Source organism: Pygocentrus nattereri, chromosome 16, assembly GCF_015220715.1.
Source record: "Pygocentrus nattereri isolate fPygNat1 chromosome 16, fPygNat1.pri, whole genome shotgun sequence".
NCBI classification, from domain to species: domain Eukaryota; kingdom Metazoa; phylum Chordata; class Actinopteri; order Characiformes; family Serrasalmidae; genus Pygocentrus; species Pygocentrus nattereri.
In genome coordinates, this window is record NC_051226.1 from 389,638 (window position 1) to 408,279 (window position 18,642).

The 18,642-nt window shown below is 40.6% G+C and overlaps 1 protein-coding gene across 2 annotated transcripts in view; it reads right to left on the reverse strand.

The window, feature by feature from the left end:
- The window catches only part of sdad1 (SDA1 domain containing 1), a 24,878-nt gene extending 14,926 nt beyond the window's left edge, over positions 1–9,952 (reverse strand). The window contains exons 1-11 of one of the 2 annotated variants that reach the window (XM_017688903.2): positions 9,677–9,952; positions 8,932–9,036; positions 8,745–8,843; positions 7,486–7,596; positions 7,303–7,374; positions 7,122–7,222; positions 4,287–4,344; positions 4,128–4,202; positions 2,427–2,528; positions 1,179–1,248; positions 993–1,096 (exon numbers count right to left, since the gene is read on the reverse strand). In XM_017688903.2, coding sequence (XP_017544392.1) covers positions 993–1,096; positions 1,179–1,248; positions 2,427–2,528; positions 4,128–4,202; positions 4,287–4,344; positions 7,122–7,222; positions 7,303–7,374; positions 7,486–7,596; positions 8,745–8,843; positions 8,932–9,036; positions 9,677–9,766 — 987 coding nt within the window. In that variant the 5' untranslated portion in view covers positions 9,767–9,952. Of the gene's footprint in view, positions 1–992; positions 1,097–1,178; positions 1,249–2,426; positions 2,529–4,127; positions 4,203–4,286; positions 4,345–7,121; positions 7,223–7,302; positions 7,375–7,485; positions 7,597–8,744; positions 8,844–8,931; positions 9,037–9,407; positions 9,592–9,676 lie in introns of those variants that run through there. The other variant, XM_037545724.1, reaches the window with a different exon arrangement.
- Positions 9,953–18,642: the final 8,690 nt, after the last annotated feature.

Here is an 18,642-nt window from a genome sequence, read left to right on the forward strand (position 1 = left end):
AATGAGTGTCAAGTCAGGTTCTGTTCTTTTCTTAGGCTTTGTTCACACAGCAGGTAAAAGCCTTTTTCCTCATATGACTCAGGTGTGTTACCTGTGTCAGCCTGAACAGCACAAACACACCCAATCTGACATTTCAGCAGCAGTGCGGCTCAGCCTGAACAGCCAGTTCAGAACTCAAGGGCTTTTACGTCAATCCAGCTCTGAGACAGCTACTCGCAGCTCGGGTTACAGAGTCCACAGTACCGGAACCGACAGAGACGCTGTGGGCTGTAAAAACAATTAACCTTCAACATTTAATCTCTAATTACTGTCCAGCTACTATCCAGGGGCAGTTGTGTGCTGGAGGTCAGGGAACCAGCCCTGTGACCGGAAGGTCACCAGTTCGATCCCCAGAGCTGACAGTACGTGACCGAGCTGTCCTTTCCGTAAACTCTTACAAAGGACTGCTCTTTAAGGATCTTTAGTAAAGAAAATGGTTCTACATAGAACCATGAAGACTCAAAGAACCCTTGGCATAATTAAATGGTTCTCTACATGGTGGAATGGTTCTTAGACGGAAAATGTGCTGTAGATGGTCCTACAAAGAACCTTTTTTGATGAGATAATCCTTTGAGTCCCACAGTGGGGAAATTCTCAGTGCTACGACAGCGAGGCGCCAGCGAGGCGCCAGCGAGGCGTCAGCGAGGCGTCAGCGAGGCGCCAGCGAGGCGTCAGCGAGGCGACAGCGAGGCATTTTGGACCACACTCTGTGTGTGTGTGTCTCAGTGTGTGTGTGTGTCTGTGTGTGTGTGTCTCAGTGTGTGTGTGTGTCTGTGTGTGTCAGTGTCAGTGTGTGTATCAACGTTTTCTCTGTTTACATTAATTCTGCTACTTGGTCTTTTCCCTGTCAGAAACCCAAGTCACCGCCCAGTAAATATGTTTATCTTTTCTTCTTCTCCTCCTCCTGACCTGTGAACAAGGTTTGATGTTTGGGTTCCAACTTCTTTACTGACCTCATGAATTCCCACTAGCCTGGAGATGAACTCCATCAGCATGATCTTCACCTCAAAGCGCTCCTTCGAGCTCTCCAGCTCCTTCAGGAGCTTCTCCGCAAAATCTGCAACACAGCGCATTTTAAAAAACAACAGAAACAACATCAGAGAGAGAAAAAGGAGGAGTGGAGCCAGAGCAGACGTTACCCTGAGGATCATGGATCAGGTGAATCGCAGAGAAATTAAACACCTCCACTTTCCTTTTCTTCTTGTGTTTCTGTAAATAACAGAAAATCAGCATCTTCAGAATCTGCCCCTCCATCACTGATCAAACCTCAAGTTAAGTTTATTTGTCATTCGCACGTCAGGACGTTTGTGCTCTGAAACGCTTGTGGTGAGGCTCAGAAAGTCACTCTACAGACAGTAAATAAGTCAAATCTAAAAATCTCACTGAAATATATTAATATACACAACATTATAAAGACTACACATTTCACATCATTCATCACCGTCGTCGTCACTCTTCTCAGTCATCGCCACACCCCAGTCAGTCATCGCCACACCCCAGTCAGTCATCGCCACACCCCAGTCAGTCATCGCCACACCCCAGTCAGTCATCGCCACACCCCAGTCAGTCAGTCAGTCAATTATCGCCACTCCCAGTCAGTCGGTCATCGCCACTCCCAGTCAGTCAGTCAGTCATTGCCACTCCCAGTCAGTCAGTCAGTCAGTCAGTCAGTCAGTCAGTCAGTCATCGCCACTCCCAGTCAGTCAGTCAGTCATCGCCACTCCCAGTCAGTCAGTCAGTCAGTCATCGCCACTCCCAGTCAGTCGGTCATCGCCACTCCCAGTCAGTGAATTATCGCCACTCCCAGTCAGTCGGTCATCGCCACTCCCAGTCAGTCAGTCAGTCAGTCAGTCAGTCAGTCAGTCAGTCAGTCATCGCCACTCCCAGTCAGTCAGTCAGTCAGTCATCGCCACTCCCAGTCAGTCATCGCCACTCCCAGTCAGTCATCGCCACTCCCAGTCAGTCAGTCAGTCAGTCATCGCCACTCCCAGTCAGTCAGTCATCGCCACTCCAAGTCAGTCAGTCAGTCATCACCACTCCCAGTCAGTCTGTCAGTCATTGCCACTCCCAGTCAGTCAGTCAGTCATCACCACTCCCAGTCAGTCAGTCGTCGCCACTCCCAGTCAGTCAGTCAGTGAGTCAGTCGTCGCCACTCCCAGTCAGTCAGTCAGTGAGTCAGTCGTCGCCACTCCCAGTCAGTCAGTCAGTGAGTCAGTCGTCGCCACTCCCAGTCAGTCAGTCAGTGAGTCAGTCGTCGCCACTCCCAGTCAGTCAGTCAGTGAGTCAGTCGTCGCCACTCCCAGTCATCACCAGTCATCCATCACCACATCATCTCGATCATCACACATCTCTGTGCACAGCAGCTGTAATCAGTCTGATTGAAATACCTTCAGGACTTTCATGGCTTTCTCCAGCTTCTTCTTGTTCTTGGATGTCTTCTTTCCTGTGGAGTATCGGACCATCAGATCTCTGGCTGAAGGTCCGTCCTCCTGGAAACAACAGATCAGCTCAGTCAGACAGGTGGAAGTGCAGGTCCAGAGCAGAATTTAAAAAAAATGATAAAAGGTGGAGAAATAAGGAAACAGAGAACTGTGAACGTCCTGTTCTACCAACAGCGTGACGCTGTACATTTACTCTTCTGCACATTTACAACTGCATTTACAGCAAACATGTATAATTCTCATTCACTGAAACTGACGACCTGCAGTTTCATAAATAAGTCCTTCTAGTATATAATATTGCTACCAACATGCCAATAATCAGAATCATCATCAGGACTTGAACTTGTGAGTTTCCAGTGATGGAGTGAAATCTTAACTCCACCCCCAGGGCTATGATATTTAATTACATTAGAAATTATTTAAAGAGCCCAACACATTTTCTTCTTTAATATGGTGATGGTCATAAATAAAGTATGATAAGTAGTAAACAAACAGAAACGTGCCGCCTCACTCGCCCACATCACACAGTCCATACGTGGATCCAAAAACAGTTCGATTTGCGTTCTGTGTGTTTGTGATTTAGCCACATATTTAGCCTACAGCATCTCAGGTCCGCCCACTCACGCTGAAGCTCGGAATGCTTTAAAATGTGTGGTTGTTGGCGTTTAATTTCTTTTTATTGTGCAGAACAGTAAAGGGTGCTTTACTTTAACACAGAAGTTAAAAAGAGGTTAGTTAAGATTTCTGGTATAAAAATATTCCACTAGATTAGATTCAACTGTGTCACTGGTCAGAATGTAAGTACAGAGCCAATGAGATGCTGTTCGCATCTAACCAGAAGTGCAAAATACATTATTTACATATAAAGGTGAAGAAAGGAACTGGACGCTTACAATTTGTAGAAATAAGGATGACCGTGTTAAAAAAACATAGTAGCAAATATAAATATAATATTCATATATACAGAGTGAGTGGAGAGAATGCACGTGGGCTACACGCACAGAATAGAGCAGAACCTCATCTCCACTTCTGTTTTTCAGTTTCTGACATTTGAAAAAAACCTGTTGGCCTTTAGCTTGTGTGTAAATTTCATGATAAATAGATCAAAAGAAACGACTCAAAATATACTTGGGAAAACGTCTGGTTCCATTGACCTGCATTAAAAGTAAAGCATGTTTGTTCCTTCTCCTGTTTTGGAGATAGAAGGTCTTCAACAGCAGCGATACGTAAAGTGTGCAGAGTGAAATATTTACTGTTACTGTCCAGGGTGAGTCAAAAGTCACAGGACACCACTTTATTGTATTTTTTATGCCGTTACAAGCCTCAACGACGCGGTGCTGAAGGTTTGCTGCGGATTTTCTCAGCATGCACAATTTGTCTGAGACGACCCGACAATAAAATAAAAAATAAAATGATAAAATCTGTCCTGTGACTTTTGACTCACCCTGTACATGTGGGCAGGGCAATAATGCTAGGACACTAAGTGCAGTGCCAGTGCAGTGAATGCAGTGATGCAGTTAGAGCGGCAGTGTGGAGGTCAGCAGGGTCACAGCCTCTTTCTGAGCCGGCTGGTTTGGGAGCTCTTAAGGCGATAAAATGCTGACTGAGTAACTGAAGTTGAAATGCCTCGTTCACTCAGTGACGCACCTCTGATTCTGAATCACTGTCCTTTTTCTCATCTTCGTCTTTTCCCAGGAAAAACGTCAGGGCAGCCACCAGGATCTGAACACAGAGAGAGAGCAGTGGAATCAGCGGCACCTCCACACAGACCAGCTTAAACCTCACACAGGGAAAAGAAGCTTCTACCTTCGTAACTTTGGAGAAACAGGCTGTTGTGATAACATTCACTGTTTTGGCATCATTCCTGAAACGAGGGAAGGAAAAATGAACAAATTACATAACATTACTGTATGTAATGTTCATCACTGCTGTCGGAAGAAAACCTCGCATCTCCAAAATGGAAACTTTACAGGAGAAGGAAAAAACTCACTTTACTTCTAATGTAAATCAATGGAACCAGAATTTTTTCCAAGTCATTCTGGGCTGTTTCTTTTGATCCATTCATCATAAAATTTACTCCAAATGTAAAGAGCTGCAGGCGTTTTCAAATGATATAAAAAACTGAAAAACGACAAAAATGGAGATACATGGTTTTGCTCCGACAACAGCGATATAATAATATAAATATGAACTATAATACACTAATAAAACACAGAACATTGTATTACACACTACAGACAGAGGCACAGTACGAGCATGTTTTATCATCACTGTGGTAAATTTATCATGAAGGAGTCTGCTGTGAGAAGAGAGCAGCTTCATGGAGAGAGTGAGGACACCACGACCCAAAAACAGCTTCATTTGAATTGTTTCTGTAATGTCGCACACACACACATATACACACGCACACACACACACATATATACACACACACACACATATACACACACACACACATATACACACACACACACACACACACACACACACATACACACGCACACACACATACACACGCACACACACACACACACACACATATATACACACACACACACATATATACACACACACACACATATACACACACACACACATATACACACACACACACACACACACACACACACACACACATACACACACACACACGCACACGCGCACACACACACACACACACACATACACACGCACACACACACACACACACATACACACACACACACACGCACACGCACATATACACACACACACACGCACACACACATACACACACATATATAAGCGCACACACACACATATACACACACACACGCACACGCACACACACATATATACACACACACACACACATATACACACACACACACACATATATACACACACACACACACATATATACACACACACACGCACACACATACACACACACACACACACACACATATACACACACACACATATATACACACACACACACACGCACATATATATAAGCGCACACACGCACATATACGCGCACACACACGCACATATACATACACATGTATACACATATATATATAGTAAATGTCCCGTCTAAGGCTGATGTCCTCAAAAAAGTACACTTTTAATGGGGCTTTTGAAAGTTTACTGTGTGTGACGAGTAAAATGTGCAGGATTTTCACTGCAGATTAAAGCGGAATTCAGCTTATTAACATGTATATTAACAGGTCTACAGTGGTTATGATATAAACAGGCACTCGGACTGGTCTGCTGAGTTTATTTGTAGAGGCTTTACAGTGGTGGTGATGGGAACCAGGCATCGCCATGACTACAACACAGATATAGACACTTTATTTACCATCCAGAACCACCAGAGAACCTACACGAGTCTTCTGAGCTTATATGGAATGTTGATGATGGAAAACTGGAAAATCTGGAATAATGAGTTTTCTTTGGGGACTATTTTGCCGCACAGCGCCCTGCATGTCTCCCTCCACCATGAATGGAGTTGAAGTTCTCTAAACTCTCATAAAACAGCGTCTCAGTCATCAGGCAGTGAATTCAGAACCAGCTTATGTAGGAACTTTCTGTAGGAGCTTTTACAGGGGACGTCTGGTTCCCATCACCACCACTGTGAGGAGCTTTTAGAGGGACGTCTGGTTCCCATCACCACCACTGTGAGGAGCTTTTAGAGGGACGTCTGGTTCCCATCACCACCACTGTGAGGAGCTTTTAGAGGGACGTCTGGTTCCCATCACCACCACTGTGAGGAGCTTTTAGAGGGACGTCTGGTTCCCATCACCACCACTGTGAGGAGCTTTTAGAGGGACGTCTGGTTCCCATCACCACCACTGTGAAGAGCTTTTAGAGGGACGTCTGGTTCCCATCACCACCACTGTGAGGAGCTTTTAGAGGGAGACGTCTGGTTCCCATCACCACCACTGTGAGCAGTTCTGACTCAGTGAGTTTATCTAGAACCGAGTTTCACACCGAACCGCTCAGAATGACGTCTACCACTTAATAATGCAAAAATATTTGAGATGTTTAAAGCCTGAAGTTCCTCTAAGTTTGCCGATGTTCAGTAAAATGATCGAACCGCCTTGTTTTTAACAGATGAAGCGGTTTTCAGTTACTGGGTTACTAAATATTACGTCATTTCCTCATAGTGTAAAATTATTTAGGTTTATATTGTTAATTTTGTGGAGGATGGAGTTATATTTCTATATTCAGATTATTTTTTATTTTTATGAATATTGTATATTTGATAATAAGTAAAAGGTAATAAGGTTAATTACGTTGCTTGTTTATTCCCCACTGTGGGACTCAATCTTACCTCGACATGAAGTTTTAGTAAAGATTTATTAAAACAGTGCATTCTCTAAAAGGCATATACACTAAAAATACAAGTGAAAGTGGACGTGGTCATTTCATTACTGATAATCATGAATTAAACCAACAAAAAATGATTTTTTACCTACAAAAAAAGGTACAGGCTCTGGAACAGACCACCTCCTCCATCTGTAGCCCTTCTGTGTCTCACACAAATGAAAATTAAACTGGAGGACATCATGGATGACCTCAACGCAGCCTAAACCCATCAGAGGGGCTGTCTGAACACGTCTGGAGCGAGGACGGTCAGCGCGAACTCTCTCTTACCAGATATTCCTTTTGTACAGCTCCACAATCACATCTAAAGAAATCTTGGCCGCGATGGGGTTTGAATCTCTCAGCATCGTGTACATGAAGTTCTGCAGGGTCTGAACAAAGAGAACGTTAGAATTAAAGATCTACTGGACAGAACTGACCACAGCATCACTGGGCTCAGCAGACGACTCACTGTGTTCAGTCTGTTGTTCTTATGCTTTGCGTTGATGTTCTTGATGTCGGTCACGATGTGAGTGTACAGAGTCTGAGGAGAGAAGAACATGAGAGTCAGAGACACACCTGACCCTCAGCGGTCAGCGGAGTCCACCGCCAGGGAGCGCTGCGAGGGCGTTTATGGAGAAAGTGAGAGTCTCACCTTCCTCAGAAGCTTGTCGTGGCAGCGCAGCAGCTCAAAGAACAACTCCAGGAGACTCGTGGGGTCGATCAGGTCTTTGTTCCTCAACAGAATCAGCGCTTTGCAAAACGTCTATATGGAAGAGGGAAAGAGTCGCCACATCAACAAGAACTCCAACAGCTGACCGTCTCTGGACATCAGTGCCGCAACAAGCCGTCAAACCAAACACCATTTACCTGTCAGATACTCTTTCCAGGGTCTGCAGGTGAGTTTCAGGTCATTGTTTCTTTGCAGATCTTCTGCATGTTTGCCTACACTGTTCACTTCCAAGCTCATGAGTCCATCAACAAACACAAGCCCAGCACAAAAAAACCTCCAGATGTTGAGGTTTCCACATCTGTGCTTTACAGAACCCACAGTGCGGTCTGGCACTCCAGGCTCTCTCCACAAATAGTCCATCATCATCAGTTTTTCTCTCAATCCAACATCACTTTGTTAAACGCTGTAGGAAGTAACTTCCCTAAAGTCTAATAACAGAATATATTGTTCCTCAGAGACGAGTGGAAAAAATTCATTTCTCAAAATTACTCTGACTATGTGCTGAATATTCATAAACAGTTCTTAGACGTTGCTTTACGTAATGAATATTCATAAACAGTTCTTAGACGTTGCTTTACGTAATGAATATTCATAAACAGTTCTTAGACGTTGCTTTACGTAATGAATATTCATAAACAGAAAGTTGATGTAAACACGTAACGAGCAGCGACGCAGGTTTCTCCTCTGCAGTTTGTGAAGGACTTGACCCTCCTCTCTCGGGACGCCACAAGTACGACACCGTTTGACCCGCTACCTTCAAGACGTGTGGCAGACAAGCATCAAGACTCTTCTCTGTCCTGGAGCCCAGGTGGTGGACTGAACTCCCCCTGGCTGTCCGAACAGCAGAGTAAACTGAAGACCATCTCTCTGTGAAGCACTTAAGGAGCAGTAATCCAAGTGCTGTGTGTCTTTATTCTGTATTGCTCACGGTTCCAGATTTCAGCTCTGGCTTTATTTTCTGGCAGCGCTTGAGCTGAAGGGTAGTGCGGACTCTAACCTGCGTTCTAGCTACATTCTCTAAATCAACAACTCAGCACTCCCGTAAACCCCCAGTTCCTTCTGCTAAACAGCGTCAACGTAAGTCCAATGTTGAACAAATGATTCTGTGGCACTCTTAAATGTTTAAAGTGTCCAAATCATAGGTCCACTGTCTGTGTGCTTTGGGTGGGCAACAGTCTTACCATTCGGAGGTCCGGCTCCAGCACTGTGTGGTGATTCAAGAGCAGCTCGGTCAGTTCTTTAGGGAAACTGGAGAGCTCCTCCAGATAGCAGTGACCGACCTGTAGAACAACACCACAGTGATCAGGAACGCCCTCCAATTCATTTATACCTACAGACACAACAGCGGATGGACGAAATGGACCACACCTGGGCCAGAAACATCACCAGCTCGGCCAGGTCTTTGTTGGGTTTGTCTGGCTGGTGTTTGAAGATCTGGATGTTGGACTGATAGTGACGGAACTGCTGGAGGAACTGCAAAAGGAGAGGTTTTATTATGGTATTCGCTCAGGAGGAGGAATAAACATGTGCGCACAGGTTACACAGCTGGTGCCTTTGAAACATTTGGAAATTAGCTCTGTCCTCAAAAAGCAGTCCAGGCTAAAACACTAACTTCAGCATGAATGGGTGGAGCTAAAGAGCTGCAGGCAGAATAAATAAAGTCAGTGGTTTTCATGACATCACAAAAAACTATGAAATGAAAATGGACTGTTTCCATACAATTATCATATTTTATTTCTATTTTATTATGAATAAAGTTATATTTGTTTACCTCCTCTGTGTAGGACCTGGGGTCTCTCTTGATGAGGTTCTGGAGTGTGTGTGTGTGTGTGTGTGTGTGGTACCTCCTCTGTGTAGGACCGGGGGTCTCTCTTGATGAGGTTCTGGAGTGTGTGTGTGTGTGTGTGTGTGTGTGTGTGTGTGTGGTACCTCCTCTGTGTAGGACCGGGGGTCTCTCTTGATGAGGTTCTGGAGTGTGTGTGTGTGTGTGTGAGGTACCTCCTCTGTGTAGGACCGGGGGTCTCTCTTGATGAGGTTCTGGAGTGTGTGTGTGTGTGTGTGTGTGTGTGTGTGTGTGTGTGTGTGTGTGTGTGTGTGTGTGTGTGTGAGGTACCTCCTCTGTGTAGGACCGGGGGTCTCTCTTGATGAGGTTCTGGAGTTGGGGCAGGTTGGTGGGCAGCTTGTTGTTGTGTCTCCCCGACATGACTGAGAAGGTCCGAGTTCAGGGCTGCGGTCCGAGTGTCCAGTGGCGGCTCCTCCGTCTGCCGGGCGGTCAGTTTCTGCTTTATTCTGGTGTTTATCGGACTCTCCGGCTCCGTCTGCACAGCGGCGTGGCTCACCAGGGCAGCGCCATACTGACTGTGACGTAGAGGAAGTACGGAGAGGACGGAAGGACAAACTGGGCGCTCGACCGGAAAGCGTTACAAAAAACACCAACGAGTTCCGAAGACGAGGCAGTGCGTCCTGAATATTCATAAACAGCACTAAGACGTTGCTGTATGTGCTGAATATTCATAAACAGCACTAAGACGTTGCTGTATGTGCTGAATATTCATAAACAGCACTAAGACGTTGATGTATGTGCTGAATATTCATAAACAGTTCTAAGACGTTGCTGTATGTGCTGAATATTCATAAACAGCACTAAGACGTTGCTGTATGTGCTGAATATTCATAAACAGCTCTAAGACGATGCAGTATGTGCTGAATATTCATAAACAGCACTAAGACGTTGCTGTGTGTGCTGAATATTCATAAACAGCACTAAGACGTTGCTGTATGTGCTGAATATTCATAAACAGCACTAAGACGTTGCTGTATGTGCTGAATATTCATAAACAGCACTAAGACGTTGCTGTGTGTGATGAATATTCATAAACAGTATTAAGACGTTGCTGTATGTGCTGAATATTCATAAACAGCACTAAGACGATGCTGTATGTGCTGAATATTCATAAACAGCTCTAAGACGTTGCTGTATGTGCTGAACATTCATAAACAGCACTAAGACGTTGCTGTATGTGCTGAATATTCATAAACAGTACTAAGACGTTGCTGTATGTGCTGAATATTCATAAACAGCACTAAGACGTTGCTGTATGTGCTGAATATTCATAAACAGTACTAAGATGTTGCTGTATGTGATGAATATTCATAAACAGCACTAAGACGTTGCAGTATGTGCTGAATATTCATAAACAGTACTAAGACGTTGCTGTATGTGCTGAATATTCATAAACAGCTCTAAGACGTTGCTGTATGTGCTGAATATTCATAAACAGCACTAAGACGATGCAGTATGTGCTGAATATTCATAAACAGCACTAAGACGTTGCTGTATGTGCTGAATATTCATAAACAGCTCTAAGACGTTGCTGTATGTGCTGAATATTCATAAACAGTAATAAGACGTTGCTGTATGTGCTGAATATTCATAAACAGCTCTAAGACGTTGCTGTATGTGCTGAATATTCATAAACAGTACTAAGACGTTGCTGTATGTGCTGAATATTCATAAACAGCACTAAGACGTTGCTGTATGTGCTGAATATTCATAAACAGCACTAAGATGTTGCTGTATGTGCTGAATATTCATAAACAGTACTAAGACGTTGCTGTATGTGCTGAATATTCATAAACAGCACTAAGACGTTGCTGTATGTGCTGAATATTCATAAACAGTACTAAGACGTTGCTGTATGTGCTGAATATTCATAAACAGTACTAAGACGTTGCTGTATGTGCTGAATATTCATAAACAGTACTAAGACGTTGCTGTGTGTGCTGAATATTCATAAACAGCACTAAGACGTTGCTGTGTGTGCTGAATATTCATAAACAGTTCTAAGACGTTGCTGTATGTGCTGAATATTCATAAACAGTACTTAGACGATGCAGCATGTGCTGAATATTCATAAACAGTACTAAGACGTTGCTGTATGTGCTGAATATTCATAAACAGCACCAAGACGTTGCTGTATGTGCTGAATATTCATAAACAGTATTAATACGTTGCTGTATGTGCTGAATATTCATAAACAGCACTAAGACGTTGCTGTATGTGCTGAATATTCATAAACAGTATTAATACGTTGCTGTATGTGCTGAATATTCATAAACAGCACTAAGACGTTGCTGTATGTGCTGAATATTCATAAACAGCACTAAGACGTTGCTGTATGTGCTGAATATTCATAAACAGCACTAAGACGTTGCAGTATGTGCTGAATATTCATAAACAGCTCTAAGACGTTGCTGTATGTGCTGATTATTCATAAACAGTAATAAAACGTTGCTGTATGTGATGAATATTCATAAACAGCACTAAGACGTTGCAGTATGTGCTGAATATTCATAAACAGCACTAAGACGTTGCTGTATGTGCTGAATATTCATAAACAGTATTAATACGTTGCTGTATGTGCTGAATATTCATAAACAGTAAGAAGACGTTGCTGTATGTGCTGAATATTCATAAACAGTATTAATACGTTGCTGTATGTGCTGATTATTCATAAACAGCACTAAGACGTTGCTGTATGTGCTGATTATTCATAAACAGCACTAAGACGTTGCTGTATGTGCTGAATATTCATAAACAGTACTAAGACGTTGCTGCGTGTGCTGAATATTCATAAACAGCACTAAGACGTTGCTGTATGTGCTGAATATTCATAAACAGTACTAAGACGTTGCTGTATGTGCTGAATATTCATAAACAGCACTAAGACGATGCAGTGTGTGCTGAATATTCATAAACAGTACTAAGACGTTGCTGTATGTGCTGAATATTCATAAACAGCACTAAGACGATGCTGTATGTGCTGAATATTCATAAACAGCACTAAGACGTTGCAGTATGTGATGAATATTCATAAACAGCACTAAGACGTTGCTGTATGTGCTGAATGTTCATAAACAGCACTAAGACGTTGCAGTATGTGCTGAATATTCATAAACAGCACTAAGACGTTGCTGTATGTGATGAATATTCAGAAACAGCACTAAGACGTTGCTGTATGTGCTGAATATTCATAAACAGTATTAAGACGTTGCTGTATGTGCTGAATATTCATAAACAGCACTAAGACGATGCAGTATGTGCTGAATATTCATAAACAGCACTAAGACGTTGCTGTATGTGCTGAATATTCATAAACAACACTAAGACGTTGCTGTATGTGATGAATATTCATAAACAGCACTAAGATGTTGCTGTATGTGCTGAATATTCATAAACAGCTCTAAGACGTTGCTGTATGTGCTGAATATTCATAAACAGTAATAAGACGTTGCTGTATGTGATGAATATTCATAAACAGCACTAAGATGTTGCAGTATGTGCTGAATATTAATAAACAGCTCTAAGACGTTGCTGTTTGTGCTGATTATTCATAAACAGTAATAAGATGTTTCTGTATGTGCTGAATATTCATAAACAGCTCTAAGACGATGCAGTGTGTGCTGAATATTCATAAACAGTACTAAGACGTTGCTGTATGTGCTGAATATTCATAAACAGTACTAAGACGATGCAGTGTGTGCTGAATATTCATAAACAGTACTAAGATGTTGCTGTGTGTGCTGTATATTTATAAACAGTACTAAGACGTTGCTGTATGTGCTGAATATTCATAAACAGTACTAAGACATTGCTGTATGTGCTGAATATTCATAAACAGTACTAAGATGTTGCTGTGTGTGCTGAATATTCATAAACAGTACTAAGACGTTGCTGTATGTGCTGAATATTCATAAACAGTACTAAGATGTTGCTGTGTGTGCTGAATATTCATAAACAGCACTAAGACGATGCTGTATGTGCTGAATATTCATAAACAGTTCTAAGACGTTGCTGTATGTGCTGAATATTCATAAACAGCACTAAGACGATGCAGTGTGTGCTGAATATTCATAAACAGTTCTAAGACGTTGCTGTATGTGCTGAATATTCATAAACAGTACTTAGACGATGCAGCATGTGCTGAATATTCATAAACAGTACTAAGACGTTGCTGTATGTGCTGAATATTCATAAACAGCACCAAGACGTTGCTGTATGTGCTGAATATTCATAAACAGTATTAATACGTTGCTGTATGTGCTGAATATTCATAAACAGCACTAAGACGTTGCTGTATGTGCTGAATATTCATAAACAGTATTAATACGTTGCTGTATGTGCTGAATATTCATAAACAGCACTAAGACGTTGCTGTATGTGCTGAATATTCATAAACAGCACTAAGACGTTGCAGCATGTGCTGAATATTCATAAACAGCTCTAAGACGTTGCTGTATGTGCTGATTATTCATAAACAGTAATAAGACGTTGCTGTATGTGATGAATATTCATAAACAGCACTAAGATGTTGCTGTATGTGCTGAATATTCATAAACAGTAATAAGACGTTGCTGTATGTGATGAATATTCATAAACAGCACTAAGATGTTGCAGTATGTGCTGAATATTAATAAACAGCTCTAAGACGTTGCTGTATGTGCTGAATATTCATAAACAGCTCTAAGACGTTGCTGTATGTGCTGAATATTCATAAACAGTAATAAGACGTTGCTGTATGTGCTGAATATTCATAAACAGCTCTAAGACGTTGCTGTATGTGCTGAATATTCATAAACAGTAATAAGACGTTGCTGTATGTGATGAATATTCATAAACAGCACTAAGATGTTGCAGTATGTGCTGAATATTAATAAACAGCTCTAAGACGTTGCTGTATGTGCTGAATATTCATAAACAGCTCTAAGACGTTGCTGTATGTGCTGAATATTCATAAACAGTAATAAGACGTTGCTGTATGTGCTGAATATTAATAAACAGCTCTAAGACGTTGCTGTATGTGCTGAATATTCATAAACAGCTCTAAGACGTTGCTGTATGTGCTGATTATTCATAAACAGTAATAAGACGTTGCTGTATGTGATGAATATTCATAAACAGCACTAAGATGTTGCTGTATGTGCTGAATATTCATAAACAGCTCTAAGACGTTGCTGTATGTGCTGAATATTCATAAACAGCACTAAGATGTTGCTGTATGTGCTGAATATTAATAAACAGCTCTAAGACGTTGCTGTATGTGCTGAATATTCATAAACAGCTCTAAGACGTTGCTGTATGTGCTGATTATTCATAAACAGTAATAAGACGTTGCTGTATGTGATGAATATTCATAAACAGCACTAAGATGTTGCTGTATGTGCTGAATATTCATAAACAGCTCTAAGACGTTGCTGTATGTGCTGAATATTCATAAACAGTATTAATACGTTGCTGTATGTGATGAATATTCATAAACAGCACTAAGACGTTGCTGTATGTGCTGAATATTCATAAACAGTATTAATACGTTGCTGTATGTGCTGAATATTCATAAACAGCACTAAGACATTGCTGTATGTGCTGAATATTCATAAACAGCACTAAGACGTTGCAGCATGTGCTGAATATTCATAAACAGCTCTAAGACGTTGCTGTATGTGCTGATTATTCATAAACAGTAATAAGACGATGCTGTATGTGATGAATATTCATAAACAGCACTAAGATGTTGCTGTATGTGCTGAATATTCATAAACAGCTCTAAGACGTTGCTGTATGTGCTGAATATTCATAAACAGTAATAAGACGTTGCTGTATGTGATGAATATTCATAAACAGCACTAAGATGTTGCAGTATGTGCTGAATATTAATAAACAGCTCTAAGACGTTGCTGTATGTGCTGAATATTCATAAACAGCTCTAAGACGTTGCTGTATGTGCTGAATATTCATAAACAGTAATAAGACGTTGCTGTATGTGCTGAATATTAATAAACAGCTCTAAGACGTTGCTGTATGTGCTGAATATTCATAAACAGCTCTAAGACGTTGCTGTATGTGCTGAATATTCATAAACAGTAATAAGACGTTGCTGTATGTGATGAATATTCATAAACAGCACTAAGATCTTGCTGTATGTGCTGAATATTCATAAACAGCTCTAAGACGATGCAGTGTGTGCTGAATATTCATAAACAGTACTAAGACGTTGCTGTATGTGCTGAATATTCATAAACAGTACTAAGACGATGCAGTGTGTGCTGAATATTCATAAACAGTATTAAGATGTTGCTGTGTGTGCTGAATATTTATAAACAGTACTAAGACGTTGCTGTATGTGCTGAATATTCATAAACAGGACTAAGACATTGCTGTATGTGCTGAATATTCATAAACAGTACTAAGATGTTGCTGTGTGTGCTGAATATTCATAAACAGTACTAAGACGTTGCTGTATGTGCTGAATATTCATAAACAGTACTAAGATGTTGCTGTGTGTGCTGAATATTCATAAACAGCACTAAGACGATGCAGTGTGTGCTGAATATTCATAAACAGTTCTAAGACGTTGCTGTATGTGCTGAATATTCATAAACAGTACTTAGACGATGCAGCATGTGCTGAATATTCATAAACAGTACTAAGACGTTGCTGTATGTGCTGAATATTCATAAACAGCACCAAGACGTTGCTGTATGTGCTGAATATTCATAAACAGTATTAATACGTTGCTGTATGTGCTGAATATTCATAAACAGCACTAAGACGTTGCTGTATGTGCTGAATATTCATAAACAGTATTAATACGTTGCTGTATGTGCTGAATATTCATAAACAGCACTAAGACATTGCTGTATGTGCTGAATATTCATAAACAGCACTAAGACGTTGCTGTATGTGCTGAATATTCATAAACAGCACTAAGACGTTGCAGTATGTGCTGAATATTCATAAACAGCTCTAAGACGTTGCTGTATGTGCTGATTATTCATAAACAGTAATAAAACGTTGCTGTATGTGATGAATATTCATAAACAGCACTAAGATGTTGCTGTATGTGCTGAATATTCATAAACAGCTCTAAGACGTTGCTGTATGTGCTGAATATTCATAAACAGTAATAAGACGTTGCTGTATGTGATGAATATTCATAAACAGCACTAAGATGTTGCAGTATGTGCTGAATATTAATAAACAGCTCTAAGACGTTGCTGTATGTGCTGAATATTCCTAAACAGCTCTAAGACGTTGCTGTATGTGCTGAATATTCATAAACAGTAATAAGACGTTGCTGTATGTGCTGAATATTAATAAACAGCTCTAAGACGTTGCTGTATGTGCTGAATATTCATAAACAGCTCTAAGACGTTGCTGTATGTGCTGAATATTCATAAACAGCACTAAGATGTTGCAGTATGTGCTGAATATTAATAAACAGCTCTAAGACGTTGCTGTATGTGCTGAATATTCATAAACAGCTCTAAGACGTTGCTGTATGTGCTGATTATTCATAAACAGTAATAAGACGTTGCTGTATGTGATGAATATTCATAAACAGCACTAAGACGTTGCTGTATGTGCTGAATATTCATAAACAGCTCTAAGACGTTGCTGTATGTGCTGAATATTCATAAACAGTTCTAAGACGTTGCTGTATGTGCTGAATATTCATAAACAGCACTAAGACGATGCAGTGTGTGCTGAATATTCATAAACAGTACTAAGATGTTGCTGTGTGTGCTGAATATTCATAAACAGTACTAAGACGTTGCTGTATGTGATGAATATTTATAAACAGTACTAAGACGTTGCTGTATGTGCTGAATATTCATAAACAGTACTAAGACATTTCTGTATGTGCTGAATATTCATAAACAGTACTAAGATGTTGCTGTGCGTGCTGAATATTCATAAACAGTACTAAGACGTTGCTGTATGTGCTGAATATTCATAAACAGTACTAAGATGTTGCTGTGTGTGCTGAATATTCATAAACAGCACTAAGACGATGCTGTGTGTGCTGAATATTCATAAACAGTACTAAGATGTTGCTGTGTGTGCTGAATATTCATAAACAGTACTAAGACGTTGCTGTATGTAATGAATATTCATAAACAGTACTAAGACGTTGCTTTATGTGCTGAATATTCATAAACAGTACTAAGACGTTGCTGTATGTAATGAATATTCATAAACAGTACTAAGACGATGCTGTGTGTGCTGAATATTCATAAACAGTACTAAGACGTTGCTTTATGTGCTGAATATTCATAAACAGTTCTAAGACGTTGCTGTATGTGCTGAATATTCATAAACAGTACTAAGACGTTGCTGTATGTGCTGAATATTCATAAACAGCACTAAGACGTTGCTGTATGTGCTGAATATTCATAAACAGTACTTAGACGATACAGCATGTGCTGAATATTCATAAACAGTACTAAGACGTTGCTGTATGTGCTGAATATTCATAAACAGCACTAAGACGTTGCTGTATGTGCTGAATATTCATAAACAGTACTAAGACATTGCTGTATGTGCTGAATATTCATAAACAGCACTAAGACGATGCTGCATGTGCTGAATATTCATAAACAGTACTAAGACGTTGCTGTATGTGCTGAATATTCATAAACAGTACTAAGATGTTGCTGTGTGTGCTGAATATTCATAAACAGTAATAAGACGTTGCTGTATGTGCTGAATATTCATAAACAGCACTAAGACGTTGCTGTATGTGCTGAATATTCATAAACAGCACTAAGACGATGCAGTGTGTGCTGAATATTCATATACAGTACTAAGACGTTGCTGTATGTGCTGAATATTCATAAACAGCACTAAGACGTTGCTGTATGTGCTGAATATTCATAAACAGTACTAAGACGTTGCTGTATGTGCTGAATATTCATAAACAGTATTAATACGTTGCTGTATGTGCTGAATATTCATAAACAGTACTAAGACGTTGCAGTATGTGCTGAATATTCATAAACAGTATTAATACGTTGCTGTATGTGTTGAATATTCATAAACAGTACTAAGATGTTGCTGTGTGTGCTGAATATTCATAAACAGCACTAAGACGATGCTGTATGTGATGAATATTTATAAACAGTACTAAGACGTTGCTGTATGTGCTGAATATTCATAAACAGCACTAAGACGTTGCAGTATGTGCTGAATATTCATAAACAGTATTAATACCTTGCTGTATGTGCTGAATATTCATAAAC